At 43.9% G+C, this 24,820-nt stretch overlaps 1 protein-coding gene across 2 annotated transcripts in view; it reads right to left on the reverse strand.

Annotated features, from left to right (window-relative positions):
- Positions 1-24,820, reverse strand: part of LOC115162650 (MAM domain-containing glycosylphosphatidylinositol anchor protein 2-like) — a 230,038-nt gene that overhangs the window by 61,776 nt on the left and 143,442 nt on the right. For both annotated transcript variants that reach the window (XM_029714139.1, XM_029714140.1), the window contains exon 9: positions 11,913-12,182. In XM_029714139.1, coding sequence (XP_029569999.1) covers positions 11,913-12,182 — 270 coding nt within the window. The remainder of the gene's footprint in view (positions 1-11,912; positions 12,183-24,820) is intronic.

Consider the following 24,820-nt stretch of genomic DNA (forward strand, 5'->3'; position numbering starts at 1 on the left):
AATTGTTCGTAGAGGTGCGAGACAGGATTGTGTTGAGGCACAGATCTGGGGATGGGTACCAAAACATTTCTGCATCATTGAAGGTCCTCAAGACCACAGTGGCCTCCATCATTCTTAAATGGAAGAAGTTTAGAACCACCAAGACTACCTAGAGCTGGCCGCCCGGCCAAACTGAGCAATCAGGGGAGAAGGGCCTCATTCAGGGAGGTGACCAAGAACTCGATGGTTACTCTGAGAGAGCACCAGACTTCCAGTGTTTAGATGGGAGAACGTTCAAGAAGGACAACCCTCTCTGCAGCACTCAGGCCTTTATGGTAGTGGCCAGATGGAAGCCAATTTTCAGTAAAAGGCACATGACAGTTCGCTTGGAGTTTTCCAAAAGTCACCTAAAGGACTCACAGACCATGAGAAACAAGATTCTCTGGTCTGATGAAACCAAGATTGAACTCTTTGGCCTGAATGCCAAGTGTCACGTCTGTAGGAAACCTGGCACCATCCCTACGGTGAAACATGGTGGTGGCAGCATCATGCTGTGGGGTGTTTTTCAGCGGCAGGTATTGGGAGATTAGTTAGGATCGAGGGAAATATGAACGGAGCAAAGTACAGAGAGATCCTTGATGTAAACCTGCTACAGAGCGCTCAGGACGTCAGACTGGGGCGAAGGTTCTCCTTCCAACAGGACAACGACCCTAAGCACACAGACAAGACAACGCAGGAGTGGCTTTGGGACAAGTCTCTGTATGTCCTTGAGTGGCCCAGCCAGAGCCCAGACTTGAACCCGATCAAACATCTCTGGAGAGACCTGGAAATAGCTGTGCAGCGACACTCCATCCAACCTGACAGAGGATCTGCAGTGAAGAATGGGAGAAACTCCCCAAATACAGGTGTGCCAAGCTTGTAGCTTCATACCCAAGAAGCCTCAAGGCTGTAATCGCTGCAGTAAAGGGTCTGAATACTTATGTAAATGTGATATTTCCGTTTTTGCTTTGTCATTATAGGGTATGGTGTGTAGGGTGATGAGGGAAAAAAACAATAAGGCTGTAACGTAACAAAATGTGGATAAAGTACTGTATATTTGATGTTACAGTGAATAATGATTCAACACAACATACTGCATCAGTCTCATAGTTTAGGATTTTTAATGTGTGTGTATGTGTGTGTAACAGAGGTTGTTTGCGAGCACGTTCGAGTGATGTTTACCCTTGTCTGGAACCTGGAGACTTGCGTTGGCTCTTGAGCTAATGCCTTAGCTTTAGCTCAGCGGTCTAATACTATCCAATTGTATCGAATCTACTCTAATATTGAATTGTTTTCATTGAGAAAAGAAAACATCATAATGAAAATATAAATATTTGATTGTGTTTGACACAATCTAGCTAGATCAACAGAGCTCCCTCTTGTTATTATCTCAAAGCTTGATTGAAAGAAAAAGTTATCCAAGCTCATCCATTTCCCATCAATCATTTACAATAAAAACATGGAAATGTTGTTTGTGGACAAAATATATAGCCTATAAGTAAGAAGGAAATAAACACTGTATATGATTAAGCATGGACGTGTTGTTTGAAGTCAAAATATAGCCCATCGATGCCTCATATACAGTGGGGAGAACAAGTATTTGATACACTGCCGATTTTGCAGGTTTTCCTATTTACAAAGCATGTAGAGGTCTGTAATTTTTATCATAGGTACACTTCAACTGTGAGAGACGGAATCAAAAAAATCCAGAAAATCACAATGTATGATTTTTAAGTAATTAAATTTGCATTTTATTGCATGACATAAGTATTTGATCACCTACCAACCAGTAAGAATTCCGGCTCTCAAAGACCTGTTAGTTTTTCCTTTAAGAAGCCCTCCTGTTCTCCACTCATTACCTGTATTAACTGCACCTGTTTGAACTCGTTGCCTGTATAAAAGACACCTGTCCACACACTCAAACAGACTCCAACCTCTCCACAATGGCCAAGACCAGAGAGCTGTGTAAGGACATCAGGGATAAAATTGTAGACCTGCACAAGGCTGGAATGGGCTACAGGACAATAGGCAAGCAGCTTGGTGAGAAGGCAACAACTGTTGGTGCAATTATTAGAAAATGGAAGAAGTTCAAGATGATGGTCAATCACCCTCGGTCTGGGGCTCCATGCAAGATCTCACCTCGTGGGGCATGAATGATCATGAGGAAGGTGAGGGATCAGCCCAGAACTACACGGCAGGACCTGGTCAATGACTTGAAGAGAGCTGGGACCACAGTTTCAAAGAAAACCATTAGTAACACACTACGCCGTCATGGATTAAAATCCTGCAACGCACGCAAGGTCCCCCTGCTCAAGCCAGCGCATGTCCAGGCCCATCTGAAGTTTGCCAATGACCATCTGGATGATCCAGAGGAGGAATGGGAGAAGGTCATGTGGTCTGATGAGACAAAAATAGAGCTTTTTGGTCTAAACTCCACTCGCCGTGTTTGGAGGAAGAAGAAGGATGAGTACAACCCCAAGAACATCATCCCAACCGTGAAGCATGGAGGTGGAAACATCATTCTTTGGGGATGCTTTTCTGCAAAGGGGACAGGACGACTGCACCGTATTGAGGGGAGGATGGATGGGGCCATGTATCGCGAGATCTTGGCCAACAACCTCCTTCCCTCAGTAAGAGCATTGAAGATGGGTCGTGGCTGGGTCTTCCAGCATGACAACAACCCGAAACACACAGGCAGGGCAATTAAGGAGTGGCTCCGTAAGAAGCATCTCAAGGTCCTGGAGTGGCCTAGCCAGTCTCCAGACCTGAACCCAATAGAAAATATTTGGCGGGAGCTGAAAGTCCATATTGCCCAGCGACAGCCCCGAAACCTGAAGGATCTGGAGAAGGTCTGTATGGAGGAGTGGGCCAAAATCCCTGCTGCAGTGTGTGCAAACCTGGTCAAGAACTACAGGAAACATATGATCTCTGTAATTGCAAACAAAGGTTTCTGTACCAAATATTAAATTCTGCTTTTCTGATGTATCAAATAATTACTTAGAAATCATACAATGTGATTTTCTGGATTTTTGTTTTAGATTCCGTCTCTCACAGTTGAAGTGTACCTATGATAAAAATTACAGACCTCTACATGCTTTGTAAGTAGGAAAACCTGCAAAATCAGCAATGTATCAAATACTTGTTCTCCCAACTGTGTGTGTGTGTGTGTATATATATATATATATATATATATATATATATATACACACACACATATGGATGAATGTAACACACATTCCTATACCACTAGCACGCCGATGGCCACAAAGTCATTGAGATCAATGGTAGTATGACTTCAGACAAAGAAGCCTATTTGAAAGCATATTGGCTAAAAGCTTACACTCAGCAGGACTGCCCCTGGAGTGATGCGGACCCCTCCCATCTGTCTTTTCCTTTAGCCTCACAGTCACAGAAAGGTCAGGGAAGGGTCACAAGGTGGCGGGTAGCTTACACACACGCTGGCTGCTCACATACTCCAGTCTCATCTTACCTGCCCATACAGAGTTACTACACGCAGCAAATTATATATGTATTTTTTTAATGGCACACGAGGCAGCAGTCTTATTTGCGCCCATCTCCGTCAACTAATCAATTGCGGAGGCCAAAACTAATCCATTGCAGAGGTCGTGGGATGGCACGGTACAAGAAGGGGAGTGTGGCACAACGCACGATATCTCTCCTGAATGCACTCTTCCGTGAATCTGTGCACATTCATTGTTTCATAACTTCATTGTGTGGTTTGTTCACGTTTGACTGTTAACGTCTATCAATTCCCCATTACATACAGTGTCCGGCCAAACTGAGCAATCGGGGGAGAAGGGCCTTGGTCAGGGAGGTGACCAAGAACTTCCTCTGTTTAGATGGGAGAACCTTCAAGAAGGACAACCCTCTCTGCAGAACTCCACCAATCAGGCCTTTATGGTAGAGTGGCCAGACGGAAGCCACTCCTCAGTAAATGGCATGACAGCCCGCTTGGAGTTTGCCAAAAAGCACCTAAAGACTCTCAGACCATGAGAAACAAGATTCTCTGGTCTGATGAAACCAAGATTCAACTCTTTGGCCTGAATGCCAAGTATAACATCTGGAGGAAACCTGGCACCATCCCTACGGTGAAGGATGGTGGCAGCAGCATCATGCTGTGGGGGCGTTTTTCAGCAGTAGGGACTGGGAGACTGGGGACTGGAGTGGCTTCGGGACAAGTCTCTGAATGTCCTTGAGTGGCCCGGCCAGAGTCCGGACTTGAACGCGATCGAACATCTCTGGAGAGACCTGAAAACAGCTGTGCAGCAATGCTCTCCAGCCAACCTGACAAAGCTTGAGAGGATCTGCAGAGAAGAATGGGAGAAACTTCCCAAATACAGGTGTGCCAAGCTTGTAGCGTCATACCCAAGAAGACTCGAGGCTGTAATTGCTGCCAAAGTTGCTTCAACAAAGTACTGAGTGAAGCTTGATTGATGGACTGGTAAGATGGCAGACTGAACACAGCGGTGCAGATCGACTCAAGATAAAAAAACAAAATATTCAATATCATACTTAAACTAAATATTAGCACTACATATACTCAGGGGTAATAACATTCAACCTGGATAACAACACAAAACAAATCAAAAGGCTAGAGAAATGTATTAACAAATATGACGAAAACAAGCAACACTCCGCACAAACCTCCAGACGAGCTTCAATGCCATACAACACTCCTTCTGTGGCCTCCAACTGCTCTTAAATGCAAGTAAAACTAAATGCATGCTCTTCAACCGATCGCTGCACGCACCCGCCCATCTAGCATCACTCCTCTGGACGGTTCTGATTTAGAATATGTGGACAACTACAAATACCTAGGTGTCTGGTTAGACTGTAAACGCTCCTTCCAGACTAACATTAAGCATCTCCAATCCAAAATTAAATCTAGAATCGGCTTCCTATTTCGCAACAAAGCATCCTTCACTCATGCTGCCAAACATACCCTCGTAAAACCGATCCTTGACTTTGGCGATGTCATTTACAAAATAGCCTCCAACACTCTACTCAGCAAATTGGATATAGTCTATCACAGTGCCATCAGTGTTGTCACCAAAGCCCCATATACCACCCACCACTGCAACCTGTATGCTCTCGTTGGCTGGCCCTCGCTTCATATTCGTCGCCAAACCCACTGGCACCAGGCCTTCTATAAGTCTTTGCTAGGTAAAGCCCCGCCTTATCTCAGCTCACTGGTCACCATAGCAGCACCCACCCGTAGCACTCGCTCCAGCAGGTATATTTCATTGGTCATCCTCAAAGCCAACTCCTCTTGGCCGCCTTTCCTTCCAGTTCTCTGCTGCCAATGACTGGAACGAATTGCAAAAATCACTGAAGCTGGAGTCTTATATCTCCCTCACTAACTTTAAGCATCAGCTGTCAGAGCAGCTTACCGATCATTGCACCTGTACACAGCCCATCTGTAAATAGCCCACCCAACTAACTCATCCCCATATTGTTATTTTTTTTTTGCTCCTTTGCACCCCAGTATCTCTACTTGCACATTCATCTTCTGCACATCTATCACTCCAGTGTTAATGACTAAATTGTAATTATTTCGCCACTATGGCCTATTTATTGCCTTACCTCCCTAATCTTACTACATTTGCAAACACTGTATACCAATTTTTCTATTGTGTTATTGACTGTACGTTTGTTTTAGAGGTCGACCGATTATGATTTTTCAACGCCGATACCGATTATTGGCGGACCAAAATGCCGATACCGATTAATCGGCCGATTTGTATTTATTTATTTGTAATAATGAAAATTACAACAATACTGAATGAACACTTATTTTAACTTAATATAATACAGAAAATCAATTTAGCCTCAAATAAATAATGAAACATGTTCAATTTGGTTTAAATAATGCAAAAACAAAGTGTTGGAGAAGAAAGTAAAAGTGCAATATGTGCCATGTAAGAAAGCTAACGTTTAAGTGCCTTGCTCAGAACATGGGAACATATGAAAGCTGGTGGTTCCTTTTAACATGAGTCTTCAATATTCCCAGGTAAGAGGTTTTAGGTTGTAGTTATTATAGGAATATTTCTCTCTATACGAGTTGTATTTCATATACCTTTGACTATTGGATGTTCTTATAGGCACTTTAGTATTGCCAGTGTAACAGTATAGCTTCCGTCCCTCTCCTCGCTCCTCTCCTGGGCTCGAACCAGGAACACATCGACAACAGCCACCCTCGAAGCAGTGTTACCCATGTAGAGGAAGGGGAACAACTACTCCAAGTCTCAGAGCGAGTGACGTTTGAAATGCTATTAGCGCGCACCCGCTAACTAGCTAGCCATTTCAAATCGGTTACACCAGCCTAATCTTGGGAGTTGACAGGCTTGAAGTCATAAACAGCGCAATGCATTGCGAAGAGCTGCTGGCAAAATGCACGAAAGTGCTGTTTGAATGAATGCTTACGAGCCTGCTGGTGCCTACCACCACTCAGTCAGACTGCTCTATCAAATCATAGACTTAATTATAATATAATAAACACACAGAAATACGAGCCTTAGTTCATTAATATGGTCGAATCCGAAAACTATCATCTCGAAAACAAAAGTTATAAAATTTATAAAAAATAATTATACATTTGTTAATGATGGAAATTAAGATACACAACATTTCTGAATATATACACTACTGTTCAAAAGTTTGGGGTCACTAAGAAATGTCCTTGTTTTTTAAAGAAAATCATTTTTTTGGTCTATTAAAATAACATCAAATTGTTCAGAAATACAGTGTAGACATTGTTAATGTTGTAAATGACTATTGTAGCTGGAAAGGGCTGATTTCTAATGGAAAATCTACATAGGCGTACAGAGGCCCATTATCAGCAACCATCACTCCTTTGTTCCAATGGCACGTTGTGTTAGCTAATCCAACTTGATCATTTTAAAGGCTAATTGATCATTAGAAACCCCTTTTGCAATTATGTTAGCACAGATTAAAGAAACAATAAAACTGGCCTTCTTTAGACTAGTTGAGTATCTGGAGCATCAGCATTTGTGGGTTCAATTACAGGCTCAAAATGGCCAGAAACAAAGACCTTTATTCTGAAACTCGTCTTGTTCAGAGAAATGACGGCTATTCCATGCGAGAAATTGCCAAGAAACTGAAGATCTCGTACAACGCTGTGTACTACTCCCTTCACAGAACAGCGCACACTGGCTCTAACTAGAATAGAAAGAGTGGGAGGCCCCGGTTCACAACTGAGCAAGTGGACAAGTACATTAGAGTGTCTAGTTTGAGAAACAGACAAGTCCTCAAGTGGCAGCTTCATTAAATAGTACCCGCAAAACATCAGTCTCAACGTCAATAGTGAAGAGTCGACTCCGGGATGCTGGCCTTCTAGAAAGAGTTCCAAAGAAAAAGCCATATCTCAGACCAATAAAAAGAAAAGATGAAGATGGGCAAAAGAACACAGACAGTGGGCAGAGGAAGATTGGAAAAAAGTGTTATGGACAGACAAATCTAAGTTTGAGGTGTTCCAATCACAAAGAAGAACATTCGTGAGACACAGAAAAAATGAAAAGATGCTGGAGGAGTGCTTGACACCATCTGTCAAGCATGGTGGAGGCAATGTGATGGTCTAGGGGTACTTTATTGTTTGAGGTGTTCCAATCACAAAGAAGAACATTCGTGAGACACAGAAAAAATGAAAAGATGCTGGAGGAGTGCTTGACACCATCTGTCAAGCATGGTGGAGGCAATGTGATGGTCTAGGGGTGCTTTATTGTTGGTAAAGTCGGAGATTTGTACAGGGTAAAAGGGATCTTGAAGGAAGGCTATCACTCCATTTTGCAACGCCATGCCCTGTCGACGACACTTAATTAGAGCCAATTTCCTCCTACAACTGGACAATGACCCAAAGCACAGCTCCAAACTATGCAATAACTATTTAGGGAAGAAGCAGTCAGCTGGTATTCTGTCTATAATGGTGTGGCCAGCAGTCACCGGATCTCAACCCTTTGAGCTGTAGTGGGAGCAGCTTGACCGCATGGTACGTAAGAAGTGCCCATCAAGCCAATCCAACTTGTGGGAGGTGCTTCAGGAAGCATGGGGTGAAATCTCTTCAGATTACCTCAACAAATTGACAACTAGAATGCCAAAGGTCTGCAAGGCTGTAATTGCTGAAAATGTAGGATTCTTTGACGAAAGCAAAGTTTGAAGGACACAATTATTATTTCAATTAAAAGGCATTATTTATAACCTTGTCAACGTCTTGACTATATTTCCTATTAATTTTGGAACTCATTTCATGTATGTTTTCATGGAAAACAAGGACATTTCTAAGTGACCCCAAACATTTGAAAGGTAGTGTATATATTTTGAATAGCTATATATAAAGCAAATTGAGGCGAGTGTTTTTGTGAGACGCAGAGTAGGTGAACGGGTGATCTCGGGTGATCTCTGCATGTGTGGTTCCCACCGTGAAGCATGGAGGTGGTGGTGTGATGGTGCTTTGCTGGTGACACTGTCTGTGATTTGGCTACCAAAGCATTCTGCAGCAAACAGGACAATGACCCAACACAGCTCCAGGCTGTGTAAGGGCTATTTGATCAAGAAGGATAGTGATGGAGTGCTGTATCAGAGGACCTTGCCTCCACAATCACCCGACTTTAACCCAATTGAGATAGTTTAGGATGAGTTGCACTCCTTCCAAGACCGTTGGAAAAGCATTACAGGTGAAACTGGTTGAGAGAATGCCAAGAGTGTGCAAAGCTGTAATCAAGGCAAAGGGTGGCTACTTTGAAGAATCTCAAATATGTGCTATTTCATAGTTTTGATGTCTTCACTATTATTCTACAATGTAGAAAATCATAAAAATATAGAAAAACCCTTGAATGAGTAGGTGTCCAAACTTTTGACTGGTACTGTATGTAAACGTGATAATTGTGTTTTTTATTTGTAAGAAACTAGCAAAAATGTCTAAAAACATGTTTTTGCTTTGTCATTATGAGGGATTGTGTGTAGATTGATTAGGGAAAAAAGGGTATGACTACTTTCTGAAGGCACTGCATATTACCAGTATTGCATTTACCATTATTTCCTAAATATATATTTCACAATGTTTGTTTGGTTATGGCAATATATGTTTATGCATTCAATATATTATTATTATCCCAGTATTTTGCTGTTCTCATTGTCGGCTCATTGTTTGCGGAGCGCACTTGTGAGAAACAAGTTTTGGTTTATTTCATTCAATTTACAAATTTAGTTTGGCGCGTCCTGTCACATTGAAGTTGGCTTATAGGCTACCTAGCCTGCGCGCAAATGTAGGCTTATAAATGTGCCCATTTGGGGATCTGATAGTATGTCTGATTTGCTTAACACACCACCACTGATGAGCTGTGGAGCTTCTCAAAGTAATGTTTTCTTCACCTCAGCAAACAAAGTCTGTTTTTACATCCATTGAGAATGACAATAGTTCCTCTCCTTTTCGATAACCACTCAGATTGAAAGGAAAAATGTCATGCTCTGATCCAGTGGAAACGTCATAAAATAGGCCTACCTGCTTACTTCTTATCCCTTGAGCAAATAGCCTACACCTCTATATTGTTACCCATTGAAAACAGACATCTGAGATAAACCAAGGCCATCAATATTTCACAATCAACTCCCCAGAAATGTGGCGCTGTCAGCTTGTCAAGCATTCTTTACTAGCCTCGGACGCAGCAACGTTACTGCTACGCCACATGTTCTGCCATCGTGCAATCAGAAGGCGGCACCCAGAATATATGCGCATTGTAACGTGACATGACACATAGAAGACCACAACCAATCACATCAACCATATTGAGATAAGCGAGATCCAAGACTTCGCTCTCACACAGTTTTTGCGCATGAGCACAGATTCGCTTCACGCTGTTGTAGCCACGGGACCAAAAATGCGGAGAAGTCGAGCTTCGCACTTCAACTCTTAGTTGTTGCGGAAAATGACCCATTATGCTGTTAACTTTCTGCATCTAAATCGTATCACTGAGTTTACCTTCAAGGTTTGTTATTGCCTTGCTTTCATGTGACTGAACTCCTCAAAAAAGCACTCAAATATGAAGCATTAATCCGTAATAAAAGCAGAAGTGTTGTTTGGAAGCTAATGGTCTTTCCAGACAGAATATATATCAACGATTCAAACAACTGCCAGGATCAAGAGAGGGAGTATTTGAACCACAAACCTTTATTAGGAACACAGACAGGTTTTCTTGCTCATCGTTAATGTTCGACATTCAAATCGTTTCAGGAACGCCATACAGGAATACGAGGTGACCTTCACATATAACAAGTGGACCTGAATTTTCATGTTCTCTAAATTGCTGACATTCTCTATGGGGTGGAGGACAGAATGGAGAGTGCAGTAATCCTCTCTCGTGGCTGCTGTACAGGGCAGAAAATTGCCAATGCAAATCCAAGTTGGGACTAATAACTCGGGAAAGACTTTAGCAGTGATACAGTTGCACTTCTTGGTCTGCAGACTCTGAACACTTATCAACAGTAAAATATTCTAGCCATTTTCTCCCATCCATCAGAAAATGGTTGGTAGCAAGATAGGGGTTGAGCCTCTGATGTTGAAAAAGCTTAAGAGCAGAACAACAATATCCCAACACCATATCACATTGACAACTAAGACATTTTCTCCCTGCTGATTCTGCTGCATGTCCACATAAGAAATTGTCTCGTGGGACAAAGTTATTAGAATTTGAATATATTATGAAGTCTCATTGAAAGATAACATGATTCAGCAATAAACAACAAACCAGGGCTTTCTGAGGCTTCTTCCTTGAATAGGTATTTTCCACAAACAGCCACTTAAAATCACAGTGACACTTTCTATGTGCAGTAGTGTTGATACAGTGCCATGTAAAAACACACACTAAACTTACATCTCGCTGAGAGCTAAGAACACTAATACCAAAACATTAATGCGGCCCATTTGTATTTTCACACCTTGCATGTTAAAACAGATATTCCTCTCATCTGTCTATTCAATAACTAATTGAAATTCTGTGCAAACTTCGCTGCTTACGTCATTCATGCTTACAGCGAAAACAAGTGACGTTTTGTTGTGTCGGCGATAAGCAGCTTATTAGGTTTTTTTAAATGTATTTTTATGAGGGCTGACAAGGCCATCTCCATGGGATACATTTCATTAGAATAGTCAGAGAGTGGATTCTACTTGTCTCCGGGTATTAACAATGGGAGTCTCTCGCTGCAACAGGGAGCACTCACACAAAGTGAACGTGAATCAAATCAATAGGTTGGCTGCGTTCCAAAAGGCACCCTATTCCCTAAATAGTGCACTCGTTTTGACTCGAGCCCTATGGGGCCTGGTTAAAGGTAGTAAATAGGGAATGAGGTGCTATTTGGGATGCAACCGTTGTGTCCAGGAGTGATGGGCAGGAGCAGTTGAACGGGCATATTAAAGGGGCAGCTCTCCATTGATGCACAATTCTCAGTTAGTCCACTGCTTGTTACTATTTATACTGTAGATCTGACTGATACACATCCAAAAGCAGTGCATTACATACATTAATGTACACTACAGTCTGCAAAAGTTGTTTATCCTTCGAGGAAAGAAATTGGCCATAACATATAACAATAATACATGCCATTTAGCAGACACTTTTATCCAAAGGGCTCCCGAGTGGTGCAGCGGTCTAAGGCACTGCATCTCAGTGCAAGAGGCGTCACTACAGTCCCTGGTTCGAATCCAGGCTGTATCACATCCAGCCGTGATTGGGAGTCCCATAGGGCGGTGCACAATTGGCCCAGCGTCATCTGGGTTTGGCCGGCATTGTAAATAAGAATTTGTTCTTAACCGGCTTGCCTAGTTAAATATTTAAAAAATGAAAGACGTCTGTTATACATACCTGTGACTAAGAACCTGCAGGCACCCACCCCGGCCTCGTTGGTCACTTCACAGGTGTACTCCCCGTAGCCCTCCCTATTGAGTGCCCTGACGTTGTAGTCCGTCTCGTCGCGCTGGTCGAACTGGCCCATGGTCAGCAGCCTGGTACCCAGCTTCCACTCGTACTTGAGCACTTTGGACGGGTGGGCCCGCAGCACCCGGCAGTTGAGGGTGAAGGCGCGACCCAAACCCTGGCGGATCTCTGTGAACACCGGCTCCACCACCGGCGGATCTATGGAGAGGAAGACCAAAGGCCCTATTAGTCAGGCAGGCAGGGAGGCAAAGGAAGAATTCCAAATAAATCCCTAGCCCCTGGCCTATATCACATCAGCCAGCCACAGAGCAGCAACGGCCCGGTCCTAAAATAACCCCTATCCCCTATGCACTTGTGGAGATCTGAGAAGATTTGGTAGGTGCAGTGGTGGAAAAAGTACCCAATTATCATACCTTTATAGGTACCTTAATAGAAAAATGACTCAAGTAAATATCTAAAAGTATCAAAAGTAAATGTAATTGCTAAAATATACTTAAGTATCAAAAGTAAAAGTATAAATCATTTCAAATTCCTTTGCAAACCAGACAGCACAATTTTCTTGTTTTTTTTACGGATAGCCAGGCATCATTTAAAATTCGCACGTGTGTTTAGCGAGTCCACCAGATCAGAGGCAGTAGAGATGAATAGGGTTGTTCTCTTGATAAGTGTGTGAATTGGACCATTTTCCTGTCCTGCTAAGCATTCAAAATGTAACGAGTACTTTTGGGTGTCAGGGAAAATGTATGGCGTAAAAAGTAGATTATTTTATTTTGGGAATGTAGTGAAGTAAAAGGAAAAGTTGTCAAATATAAAGTACAGATAACCCAAAAACTACTTAAGTAGTTCTTTAAAGTATTTTTACTTAAGTACTTTACACCACTGGGTAGGTGCAAGCAATATGGTAATTACTTCCCATATTGTTTGCACCTATAAACCTCTCAGATCTACAGGAGTGCCTAGAGAGTAGGAGGGACTAGGCGTTGATTTGGAATACAGCAAAACTGTCCTTCTCACACAGGCAGCATCTGAGCCTGTCTCCGTATGTCAACCCAAACATAATCCATTCATTTGCATCCAGAATTTCTCCATCTGCAGGACTTTAAAGTCCCATCAGCTCATATTTATTTATCCAGCCTTTAGATTATCTTGCGCTATAATTACCACTAACCCAACAGCAATGAGATGCCAGTAGCCATGGCTTTATCAATTAGCCGCTCCAACTTCAGTGGAAAGTGATCTAAACACAGTGCTAAATCTGCAATGTTCCTGTCGCTCTTTTGTACACGTCTAGCAGACACAGCTACACAGTGGAAGTTGGAGTATGTGGGCAAAACGGGCTACTTAGCACTAATATGAGAACTCAGAAGTCACACGTCTAGGATAATATAGCTTCTAGTGAAAAGCTTAACTTGGAATTGTTGTTGTATATATGCGAGGCAATTTATTAGGAGATATTTTAAGGGCCTCGTGATATATTTTTCCCATTTTGTGTCTAATTTTGAGAACTCTCAGAGGAACTGTCCTCTCTTAACTCGACTGAATGAAAGAGCTTGCTGCTTGAATACACAGAATGGCTGAGAGAGTCCGTAGGGACCGCCTTCTGCTCGGAGACAAACGAGCGTGATTCACAGAATTTCTGAGTGACACCTTACTAGATAATACTCCAGAAACACTTAAAGGAACAGTTCTGCTAAATAGTTACCAAATAGCTACACGGACTATCTGCATTGACCCTTCTTGCACTAACTTTTTGACTCATCACATACGCTGCTCCTACTGTTTATTATCTGTCACTTTAATCCTAGTTATATGTACATATCTACCTCAATTACCTCGTACCCATGCATTTCGACTTGTACCCCGTTTATATAGCCAAGTTATTTTTACTCATTATGTATCTATTATTACTTTATTACGCGTTTTACTTTTCTATTATTTTATTTTCTCTCTGCATTGTTGGGAAGGGCCCGTCAGTAAGCATTTCACTGTTAGTCTACAGCTGTTTATGAAGTATGTGACGAATAACATATGATTTGATTCTCCAGAATTGCAAATATACTTGATGTTATTGATACCTAGAATGTAGTTTATAGAGGCCGAAGGTCAGTGTCGGAAGTGGTTTGTTTACTAAACCCCATCAATAGCATAGTTGAGTGCAAAACATTGAAAATGGTAGGATGCTACAGCCCAGCAAGCAAGCATCTAACGGACCGCTATCTGTAATGAGGCTGGAGGCAAGCCCTCCTCAGGCCACCGTCGGAAGAGCTAATATTACTATGCCTAAATGAACTAACTTCAAACGTTTCTGTCGCATACAATATGTTTGGAATTTTGTAGCAGCAATCCCTTTTGATTGTAAAGTAGAGAAATACTCTCAATTCAAATATCCTCAAAAACTCAGAATACAACAGGCTCTAGAGGATAACATGACCTTTCAAGTCATACAAGGAAGTGAATTATAGAAAAACAAAAAAACGTGTTTGCCTCCTAAAATCCATCCGTATTACTCATTAATGGTGTAAGGTTTGTACCTGTTATTTACCACAGAGATTAAAACATAAGAGGTAGAACATAAAGTAGGCCTAAACAAAAGTAAAGAAGGGAAGAGAGACCCTTAAAGGCACAATATGTCATTTCAACAGCCTGATCCTGGCACTGTTTGGTAAGCTGAGGGATGGGGCTGTGCTATGGATGCAACCGAGCTATAGATGACAGTATGGAGTGATTTTAGTGCCACCAAAAATGTAATCTCAATTTACTGGTGGCACTAAAATCACTCCATATGACAGTCCATGAAACATTCATATAACATGTTCCATTGTTCAACTGAACAGTATTATGCTAATGCAGTGTTGTTACCAGGGTAGTTTCATTGTTACTACACAGATAGGCCTATAAGAGCAACTTCATGTAAAGTGTTATGCAAGTTCTTAAAATGATCCTGTGATGTCTCTGCAAGACTTCATCCCCTTGTTAATATAACCATTTTGTGAACCCAAAAAGCACTGTTAACACTTTATAGTCTTTAACTCTATTTCTATGCACTGCTACTCGTGAATGGACTTTTCTAAAATATTCATGATGACAATATATTTAAATGGGGGAAATGGCAGCAAAAAAGTTGCAGTGTGAATAGTTCCATCCGTGCCACATTTCATGGTCGGCTCAACTGGGGATTTCTCAGTCTACTCGCATTGCATGACTGGGTGATGATAGCGCTTTCAGAATTTCAGTGTTGTCGTTTAGTTTTTCTCTCTCCAAACGTATTCTCTCTTTTTCGTAAATTAATACTGGTGGGGATAAATTAGCGCTTCGCTAATTAGGCTGGGAGCCAGCTTTGAATGCCATACTTAACGAACAGCCCAGGATTAAACAAGTGTTTCTATGACAGAGCGTTGGTCATAGAAACCTTTTAGAGAGTAATGTTCACCCTCCATGTAGATCACCCTCCAGCTAGTTCCCCAATGCCCAAATGTATTAACCCATAGTCAGGGGGCTTGACTAGGAATTTGCCATTCATCCTATAGTATGTGCTGCTTTCTCTCCCCTTCTTGCCTTCCAACTGATGCCCATAGCTAATTTCAAGCATTTATTAAAGAGGCTATGATTTTATGGTAGAGCAGCTTACATCAATATACTTCAGAACATATTTAATTTCTTATAACCAGGGTAAAGCAAGAATAAAATTGCGGGCCATAGATGAAATGCTTAAACTAACAATAATTGGGGCTTTTCAGAGACAGATGGATCTTCGCTGGTTGAGGGTTTTTATTCTTCGTATGTTTAATCCTTTTGCACTCATGTCGAGGGGAGAAATATGCAGAAAGGGTCGTGAAATGTCAGAGTATGACTGCAATTATCCCTTCATTATGCTTTAAATAGCAACATTAATAATCATCAGTGTCTTATCAGAATTTTGAGACAATTCATTATGGATTTTGGGTTAACTACTGTAGCACAGTGCCTGCCTAAGAGAAAGTAATCAATCTGTAAAGCCTATGATTTTATTAAAGATAGACCCGTCATTATATAATTCTCACAATATGACCGACAACCTTATCTTAACATGCACTCCAAACCAACTTTTTTACCTACAAGTAATGTGATACTATATCAATGCTTTAATATGGACCACACTACAAAGTACTGGGCTTTGGGTCAGCGGACTAACTCAGTCACTGAGAGTAGGAAACTCGGGTTTGAACCCCAGTCTGACACAATTGCAAATTGGCAAAGCACACTAATCCTAGTGCTAACAGCTATGTTTTTGTCCTGTCTGTGACACGTCTGTGATAGTGGTACCAGACACTGAATGACTGTACTGTTTCAAAGAACAATGCTCCAGTGCAAATGGCACACTGCCACACTTCCAAAAGCCTTGCTATCTCCCTTTTCCCTGTTACTGCTCCTGCCTGCACCACCTCAAAGAGGGTGAATCAGTGACAAGCATGGGCATTGACCTTTCCAGTCTGCAGAGAGTCCCCCTTCGGCCAGCATGTCTGATTAGGTTGAGATCCTTTGACAAAGCCAACCAGGCCCTCCGTGAACCCAGCTCGCTTGGGAGCCCACCTGTTGATCCAGCTGAATCACTGTGCCTCGTAATTGTATATTGGGCGCATTGCCGGAACACGCCTGGCCAATAAACTCAATTAACCCTTGGAATGATAAGGTCTGTAGACTGCAGGGAACTGACTTACTGGCTGGCTGCTGCAGCACCCACACTGTTAAGGTGAGACAGGAGTTAATTGGGTTCAAGTATATTACCTGAGAGCATTCAATTACTTGGGTGTGGGGCTGTGGTCTCGACATTGGGTGCTGCTCCCCATTCCTAGTTGTAGTATGTAGTCATAAGAATCAGCCTTGCGGCTATTTATCAATATATACTTTTTAATGTTTCTGCCTTTTTGAAGGTTTCTGCCTCTCCGATGTATCAATGTTTCTGGTTAATTAAAGCCTGAAATATTTTACGGAGCAGATGGACATACACTGTACAGTAGCAATGAATATAATTGAGCTGTGAAGTCTCCAGACCAAAGCTGCACAGGACACCAATAGTTTCAGTGAGGAAAGCTTTCGAAGTGGGCTGCTGGTCCTCTGGAGCTTTCGGAGAAGTTCTAGTGGAGTCAACCGAGGTCCTGTTCCTAGTTTCCAAGGTTAACCTTTATCTTATGATGTCGTCAACAACAGCCATCACAATGGCTTCTATGCATATTAAAATGCAATTAAAAACAAAGTGGCTATCATACATGTACTGGCCCTGACACGTAGAACAGAGCGAGGCCAAATACAAGGGGCTGCAACTAACAGATGGCCTCCAGGCCTTAATGGCGTCACTTTGTGTAAAGGGTGATGCCGGGCGGTAGAGAGAGAGAGAGAGAGGGAGAGTGAAAGAGAAGAAAAAGAGAGAGGGAGACAGAAAGAGAGAGGAAAAATTATGTTTTAATTTCATTACCAATAAAACAGAATAATGCTGATCTTTAGGCTTAAAGCCTGGGGAAATCAAGAGCAATCTCTATATTTCACTGATGAGCAGCATTCTCCAATCTCTCTCTATTTCCTTCCTCTCTCATCCTCCTCTGTTTCTCTATTTCACTCTCTCTCCCTCTTTCCTCTCGTGTCTCTCTCGCTCTCCTCCCTCCTCTCCATCCACCGCCTCCGCAAACTCTGCTGCAAGAGCCTGCTCAGCTGTCACAGATATAAGTACACATTATCCAGTGGCATACATTGGTACCCAGACCTACCACAAGTAATAAGTCCTGTGCTAGGGATTATACTCCTAGCTACCCTTCTCTCTTCCCTGCCCTAGTTCCCTTCCCTGCAATCACAATTTCTGCAGGAAGAGGAGGAGGAGTAGGTGGAGTAATCAAATCAAATCAAATAGCAGGAAGCATTTGTGAAATGGAGGAAGCATGACAAACACATACATTGCCTTAGGAAAGTATTCAGAACGGTTACTTTTTTCCACATTTTGTTATGGTACAGCCTTATTCTAAAATTGATTAAATTAAAACATTTCCTCCTCAATCTACACACAATACCCCATGACAAAGCGAAAACAGGTTTAGAAATTTGTGCAAATCTATAACAAATAAAACAGAAATACCTTATTTACATAATTATTCAGACCCTTTGCTATGAGACTCAAAATTGAGCACAGGTGCATCCTGTTTCCATTGATCATCCTTGAGATGTTTCTACAACTTGATTGGAGTCCACGTGTGGTAAACTCAATTAATTTTTTCATGATTTTGAAAAGGCACACGCCTGTCTATATAAGGTCCCACAGTTGACAGTACATGTCAGAGCAAAAGCTAAGCCATGAGGGACGAAGGAATTGTCCGTAGAGCTCCGAGACAGGATTGTGTCGAGGCACAGATCTGGGGAAGGGTACAAAAAAAATGATGCAGCATTGAAGGTCACCAAGAACAAAGTGGCCTCCATCATTCTTAAATGGAAGAAGTTGGGAACCACCAAGACTCTTCCTAGAGCTGGCCACCCGGCCAAACTGAGCAATCGGGGGAGAAGGGCCTTGGTCAGGGAGGTGACCAAGAACCCGATGGTCACTGACAGAGCTCCAGACTTCCTCTGTGGAGATGGGAGAACATTCCAGAAGGACAATCATCTCTGCAGCACTCCACCAATAAGGCCTTAATGGAAGAGTGGCCAAACAAAATTCTCTGGTCTGTTGAAACCAAGATTTACTTATTTGGCCTGAATGCCAAGCTTAACGTCTGGAGGAAGCCTGGCACCATCCCTACGAGGAAGCATGGTGGTGGCAGCATCATGCTGTTGGGATATTTTTCAGCGACAAGGACTCGGAGACTAGTCAGGACCGAGAGAAAGATGAACGGAGCAAAGTCCTGAGAGATCCTTGATGAAAACCTGCTCCAGAGCGCTTAGGACCTCAGACTGGGGTGAAGGTTCTGCAGAGAAGGAAGGGATAAACTCCCCAAATACAGGTGTGCCAAACTTGGGAAAAAAACTATTTAATCAATTTTAGAATAAGGCTGTAAAGTAACAAAAAGTCAAGGGGTCTTAATACTTTCCGAATGCACCGTATACAGTGAAGTTTGTATGTATGAATCATCACTAACAGGCATCTCCTTCAGTCAGCCACACACACAGTCCACCGGGCCTCTGCTATGGAGGAGGGAACACAATGCGCACAACACACAGCCTAGGGATGACTACTGAAGACTATACCCTAAAGGACTACACATACTAAGGAGAAGAGAGCTGTATGACATACTAATAGTATGTCCCCCCCAATTTTATCATTGGAATGTAATACAAAACGAGGCAACGGTGTGCTTTGAGAACATGCGGACGCCTCCTAGTGGTCGGGTAGACTGTTTAGAGTGTTTAACCGACTGGAAGAAAAAAATAAAATATAATAATACACGCAGAACCAATCAAAAGTTTGGACACGCCTACTCATTCAAGGGTTTTTATTTATTTTTACTATTTTCTACATTGTAGAATAATACTGAAGACATCACTATGAAATAACACATATGGAATCATGTAGTAACCAAAAAACTGTGTAAAAACAAATTAAAATATATTTTTTAAGATTCTTCAAAGTAGCCACCCTTTGCATTGATGACAGCTTTGCACACTCTTGGCATTCTCTCAACCAGCTTAATGAGGTAGCAACCAGGAATGCTTTTCAATTATGCGATCTGAGCAATTCTTTAGCTAGCTACTTAGCTGTCTTTGTATCAAAGATAATTGTGTAGTTTAGAGTAATTATCGAGGTTAGCTAGCCAGCTATTTTCGTCGCCGCGCCACCGTTCTCTTACCTAGTCAACAACTGCTAGCTAGCTAGTCAACTTCTACCGACTAGCAGCACTGTAGAAACTAATAATACATTACAACGGAACGATTTGATTAGTGTAGTGTTAGCTAGCTACATAGTTGTCTTTGCTGTCTTTGTATCTAAGATAATTGTGTAGTTTAGAGTAATTATCGAGGTTACCTAGCCAGCTACACTTTCAAACAAAGTCAACAACGCAGCCACTGCTAGCTAGCCTACTTCACCAGCCAGCAGTACTGTATCATTTTAATCATTTTAGTCAATAAGATTTTTGCAACGTAAGCTTAACTTTCTGAACATTCGAGACGTGTAGTCCACTTGTCATTCCAATCTCCTTTGCATTAGCGTAGCCTCTTCTGTAGCCTGTCAACTATGTGTCTGTCTATCCCTGTTCTCTCCTCTCTGCACAGGCCATACAAACGCTTCACACCGCGTGGCCGCTGCCACTCTAACCTGGTGGTGGCACTGGGATCCTCATCTCTCCCAAGTGGACATTCTCTCTTTCTCCCCTGACCCATCTGTCTATCGCCTCCTTTGAATTCCATGCTGTCACAGTTACCAGCCCTTTCAAGCTTAACATCCTTATCATTTATCGCCCTCCAGGTTCCCTTGGAGAGTTCATCAATGAGCTTGACGCCTTGATAAGTTCCTTTCCTGAGGATGGCTCACCTCTCACAGTTCTGGGTGACTTTAACCTCCCCACGTCTACCTTTGACTCATTCCTCTCTGCCTCCTTCTTTCCACTCCTCTCCTCTTTTGACCTCACCCTCTCACCTTCCCCCCTACTCACAAGGCAGGCAATACGCTTGACCTCATCTTTACTAGATGCTGTTCTTCCACTAATCTCATTGCAACTACCCTCCAAGTCTCCGACCACTACCTTGTATCCTTTTCCCTCTCGCTCTCATCCAACACTTCTCACTCTGCCCCTACTCGGATGGTATCGCGCCGTCCCAACCTTCGCTCTCTCTCCCCCGCTACTCTCTCCTCTTCCATCCTATCATCTCTTCCCTCTGCTCAAACCTTCTCCAACATATCTCCTGATTCTGCCTCCTCAACCCTCTTCTTCTCCCTTTCTGCATCCTTTGACTCTCTATGTCCCCTATCCTCCAGGCCGGCTCGGTCCTCCCCTCCTGCTCCGTGGCTCGACGACTCATTGCGAGCTCACAGAACAGGGCTCCGGGCAGCCGAGCGGAAATGGAGGAAAACTCGCCTCCCTGCGGACCTGGCATCCTTTCACTCCCTCCTCTCTACATTTTCATCTTCTGTCTCTGCTGCTAAAGCCACTTTCTACCACTCTAAATTCCAAGCATCTGCCTCTAACCCTAGGAAGCTCTTTGCCACCTTCTCCTCCCTCCTGAATCCTCCCCCCCCTCCTCCCCCCCCTCTGCGGATGACTTCGTCAACCATTTTGAAAAGAAGGTCGACGACATCCGATCCTCGTTTGCTAAGTCAAACGACACCGCTGGTCCTGCTCACACTGCCCTACCCTGTGCTTTGACCTCTTTCTCCCCTCTCTCTCCAGATGAAATCTCGCGTCTTGTGATGGCCGGCCGCCCAACAACCTGCCCGCTTGACCCTATCCCCTCCTCTCTTCTCCAGACCATTTCCGGAGACCTTCTCCCTTACCTCACCTCGCTCATCAACTCATCCTTGACCGCTGGCTACGTCCCTTCCGTCTTCAAGAGAGCGAGAGTTGCACCCCTTCTGAAAAAACCTACACTCGATCCCTCCGATGTCAACAACTACAGACCAGTATCCCTTCTTTCTTTTCTCTCCAAAACTCTTGAACGTGCCGTCCTTGGCCAGCTCTCCTGCTATCTCTCTCAGAATGACCTTCTTGATCCAAATCAGTCAGGTTTCAAGACTAGTCATTCAACTGAGACTGCTCTTCTCTGTGTCACGGAGGCGCTCCGCACTGCTAAAGCTAACTCTCTCTCCTCTGCTCTCATCCTTCTAGACCTATCGGCTGCCTTTGATACTCTGAACCATCAGATCCTCCTCTCCACCCTCTCCGAGTTGGGCATCTCCGGCGCGGCCCACGCTTGGATTGCGTCCTACCTGACAGGTCGCTCCTACCAGGTGGCGTGGCGAGAATCTGTCTCCGCACCACGTGCTCTCACCACTGGTGTCCCCCAGGGCTCTGTTCTAGGCCCTCTCCTATTCTCGCTATACACCAAGTCACTTGGCTCTGTCATATCCTCACATGGTCTCTCCTATCATTGCTATGCAGACGACACACAATTAATCTTCTCCTTTCCCCCTTCTGATAACCAGGTGGCGAATCGCATCTCTGCATGTCTGGCAGACATATCAGTGTGGATGACGGATCACCACCTCAAGCTGAACCTCGGCAAGACGGAGCTGCTCTTGCTCCCGGGGAAGGACTGCCCGTTCCATGATCTCGCCATCACGGTTGACAACTCCATTGTGTCCTCCTCCCAGAGTGCTAAGAACCTTGGCGTGATCCTGGACAACACCCTGTCGTTATCAACTAACATCAAGGCGGTGACCCGTTCCTGTAGGTTCATGCTCTACAACATTCGCAGAGTACGACCCTGCCTCACACAGGAAGCAGCGCAGGTCCTAATCCAGGCACTTGACATCTCCCGTCTGGATTACTGCAACTCGCTGTTGGCTGGGCTCCCTGCCTGTGCCATTAAACCCCTACAACTCATCCAGAACGCCGCAGCCCGTCTGGTGTTCAACCTTCCCAAGTTCTCTCACGTCACCCCGCTCCTCCGCTCTCTCCACTGGCTTCCAGTTGAAGCTCGCATCCGCTACAAGACCATGGTGCTTGCCTACGGAGCTGTGAGGGGAACGGCACCTCCGTATCTTCAGGCTCTGATCAGGCCCTACACCCATTCAAGGGCACTGCGTTCATCCACCTCTGGCCTGTTCGCCTCCCTACCTCTGAGGAAGTACAGTTCCCGCTCAGCCCAGTCAAAACTGTTCGCTGCTCTGGCACTCCAATGGTGGAACAAACTCCCTCACGACGCCAGGACAGCGGAGTCAATCACCACCTTCCCGGAGACACCTGAAACCCCACCTCTTTAAGGAATACCTAGGATAGGATAAAGTAATCCTTCTATCAGTAGTGTGTGTGGTCTCCACGTGACTGTATGACCTCCCTATAACGCCTGGGCATGCTCCTGATGAGGTGGCGGATGGTCTCCTGAGGGATCTCCTCCCAGACCTGGACTAAAGTATCCGCCAACTCCTGGACAGTCTGTGGTGCAACGTGGCGTTGGTGGATGGAGCGAGACATGATGTCCCAGATGTGCTCAATTGGATTCAAGTCTGGGGAACGGGCGGGCCAGTCCATAGCATCAATGCCTTCCTCTTGCAGGAACTGCTGACACACTCCAGCCACATGAGGTCTAGCATTGTCTTGCATTAGGAGGAACCCAGGGCCAACCACACCAGCATATGGTCTCACAAGGGGTCTGAGGATCTCATCTCGGTACCTAATGGCAGTCAGGCTACCTCTGGCGAGCACATGGAGGGCTGTGCGGCCCCCCAAAGAAATGCCCCCCCACACCATGACTGACCCACCGCCAAACCGGTCATGCTGGAGGATGTTGCAGGCAGCAGAACGTTCTCCACGGCGTCTCCAGACTCTGTCACGTCTGTCACGTGCTCAGTGTGAACCTGCTTTCATCTGTGAAAAGCACAGGTCGCCAGTGGCGAATTTGCCAATCTTGGTGTTCTCTGGCAAATGCCAAACGTCCTGCACGGTGTTGGGCTGTAAGCACAACCCCCACCTGTGGACGTTGGGCCCTCATACTACCCTCATGGAGTCTGACCGTTTGAGCAGACACATGCACATTTGTGGCCTGCTGGAGGTCATTTTGCAGTGCTCTGGCAGTGCTTCTCCTGCTCCTCCTTGCACAAAGGCGGAGGTAGCGGTCCTGCTGCTGGGTTGTTTCCCTCCTACGGCCTCCTCCACGTCTCCTGATGTACTGGCCTGTCTCCTGGTAGCACCTCCATGCTCTGGACACTACGCTGACAGACACAGCAAACCTTCTTGCCACAGCTCGCATTGATGTGCCATCCTGGATGAGCTGCACTACCTGAGCCACTTGTGTGGGTTTGTCACGTCCTGACCAGCAGAGGGAGCAATTGTATTAGTTTTGGTCAGGACGTGGCAGGGGTTTTTGTGTTATGTGTAGATTGGTTGTTGGACTCTCAATTGGAGGCAGGTGGTTCTAGTTGCCTTTGATTGGAAGTCCTATAAACAGGTGGGTGTTTTCCTTTGGGGTTGTGGGTAGTTGTTTTTGCACTGCGTTTTGTGTGCCTGCAAAACTGTTCCTGTCGTGTTTATTGTTGGTTTTCCTGTGGATGCTTTACTCGTGTTTATTAAAAATATGAGTATCCACATTCCCGCTGCGCCTTGGTCCATTCCTGATGACAGACCTTACAGGGTTGTTGACTTCGTCTCATGCTACCACTAGAGTGAAAGCACCGCCAGCATTCAAAAGTGACCAAAACATCAGCCAGGAAGCATAGGAACTGAGAAGTGGTCTGTGGTCCCCACCTGCAGAACCACTCCTTTATTGGGGGTGTCTTGCTAATTGCCTATAATTTCCACCTGTTGTCTATTCCATTTGCACAACAGCATGTGAAATGTATTGTCAATCAGTGTTGCTTCCTAAGTGGACAGTTTGATTTCACAGAAGTGTGATTGACTTGGAGTTACATTGTGTTGTTTAAGTGTTCCCTTTATTTTTTTTGAGCAGTGTATTTTGTCTCTCACCCAGCTACACATAATTCCTTTGTCGAAGTACCTTTGGCAGTGATTACAGCTGTGAGTTCTTCTGGGTAAGTCTTTAAGAGCTTTTCACACTTGGATTGTGCATTATTTGCCCATTATTCTTTTCAAACTTCTTCAAGCTCTACCAAATTGGTTGTTGATCATTGCTAGACAATTATTTTTCAGGTTGTGCAGTAGATTTTCAAGTAGATTTAAGTCAAATCTGTAACTCGGTATATTTGTATTTTAGGTTATTGTCCTGATTAA

Source organism: Salmo trutta, chromosome 25 (genome assembly GCF_901001165.1).
Source record: "Salmo trutta chromosome 25, fSalTru1.1, whole genome shotgun sequence".
Lineage (NCBI taxonomy): Eukaryota > Metazoa > Chordata > Actinopteri > Salmoniformes > Salmonidae > Salmo > Salmo trutta.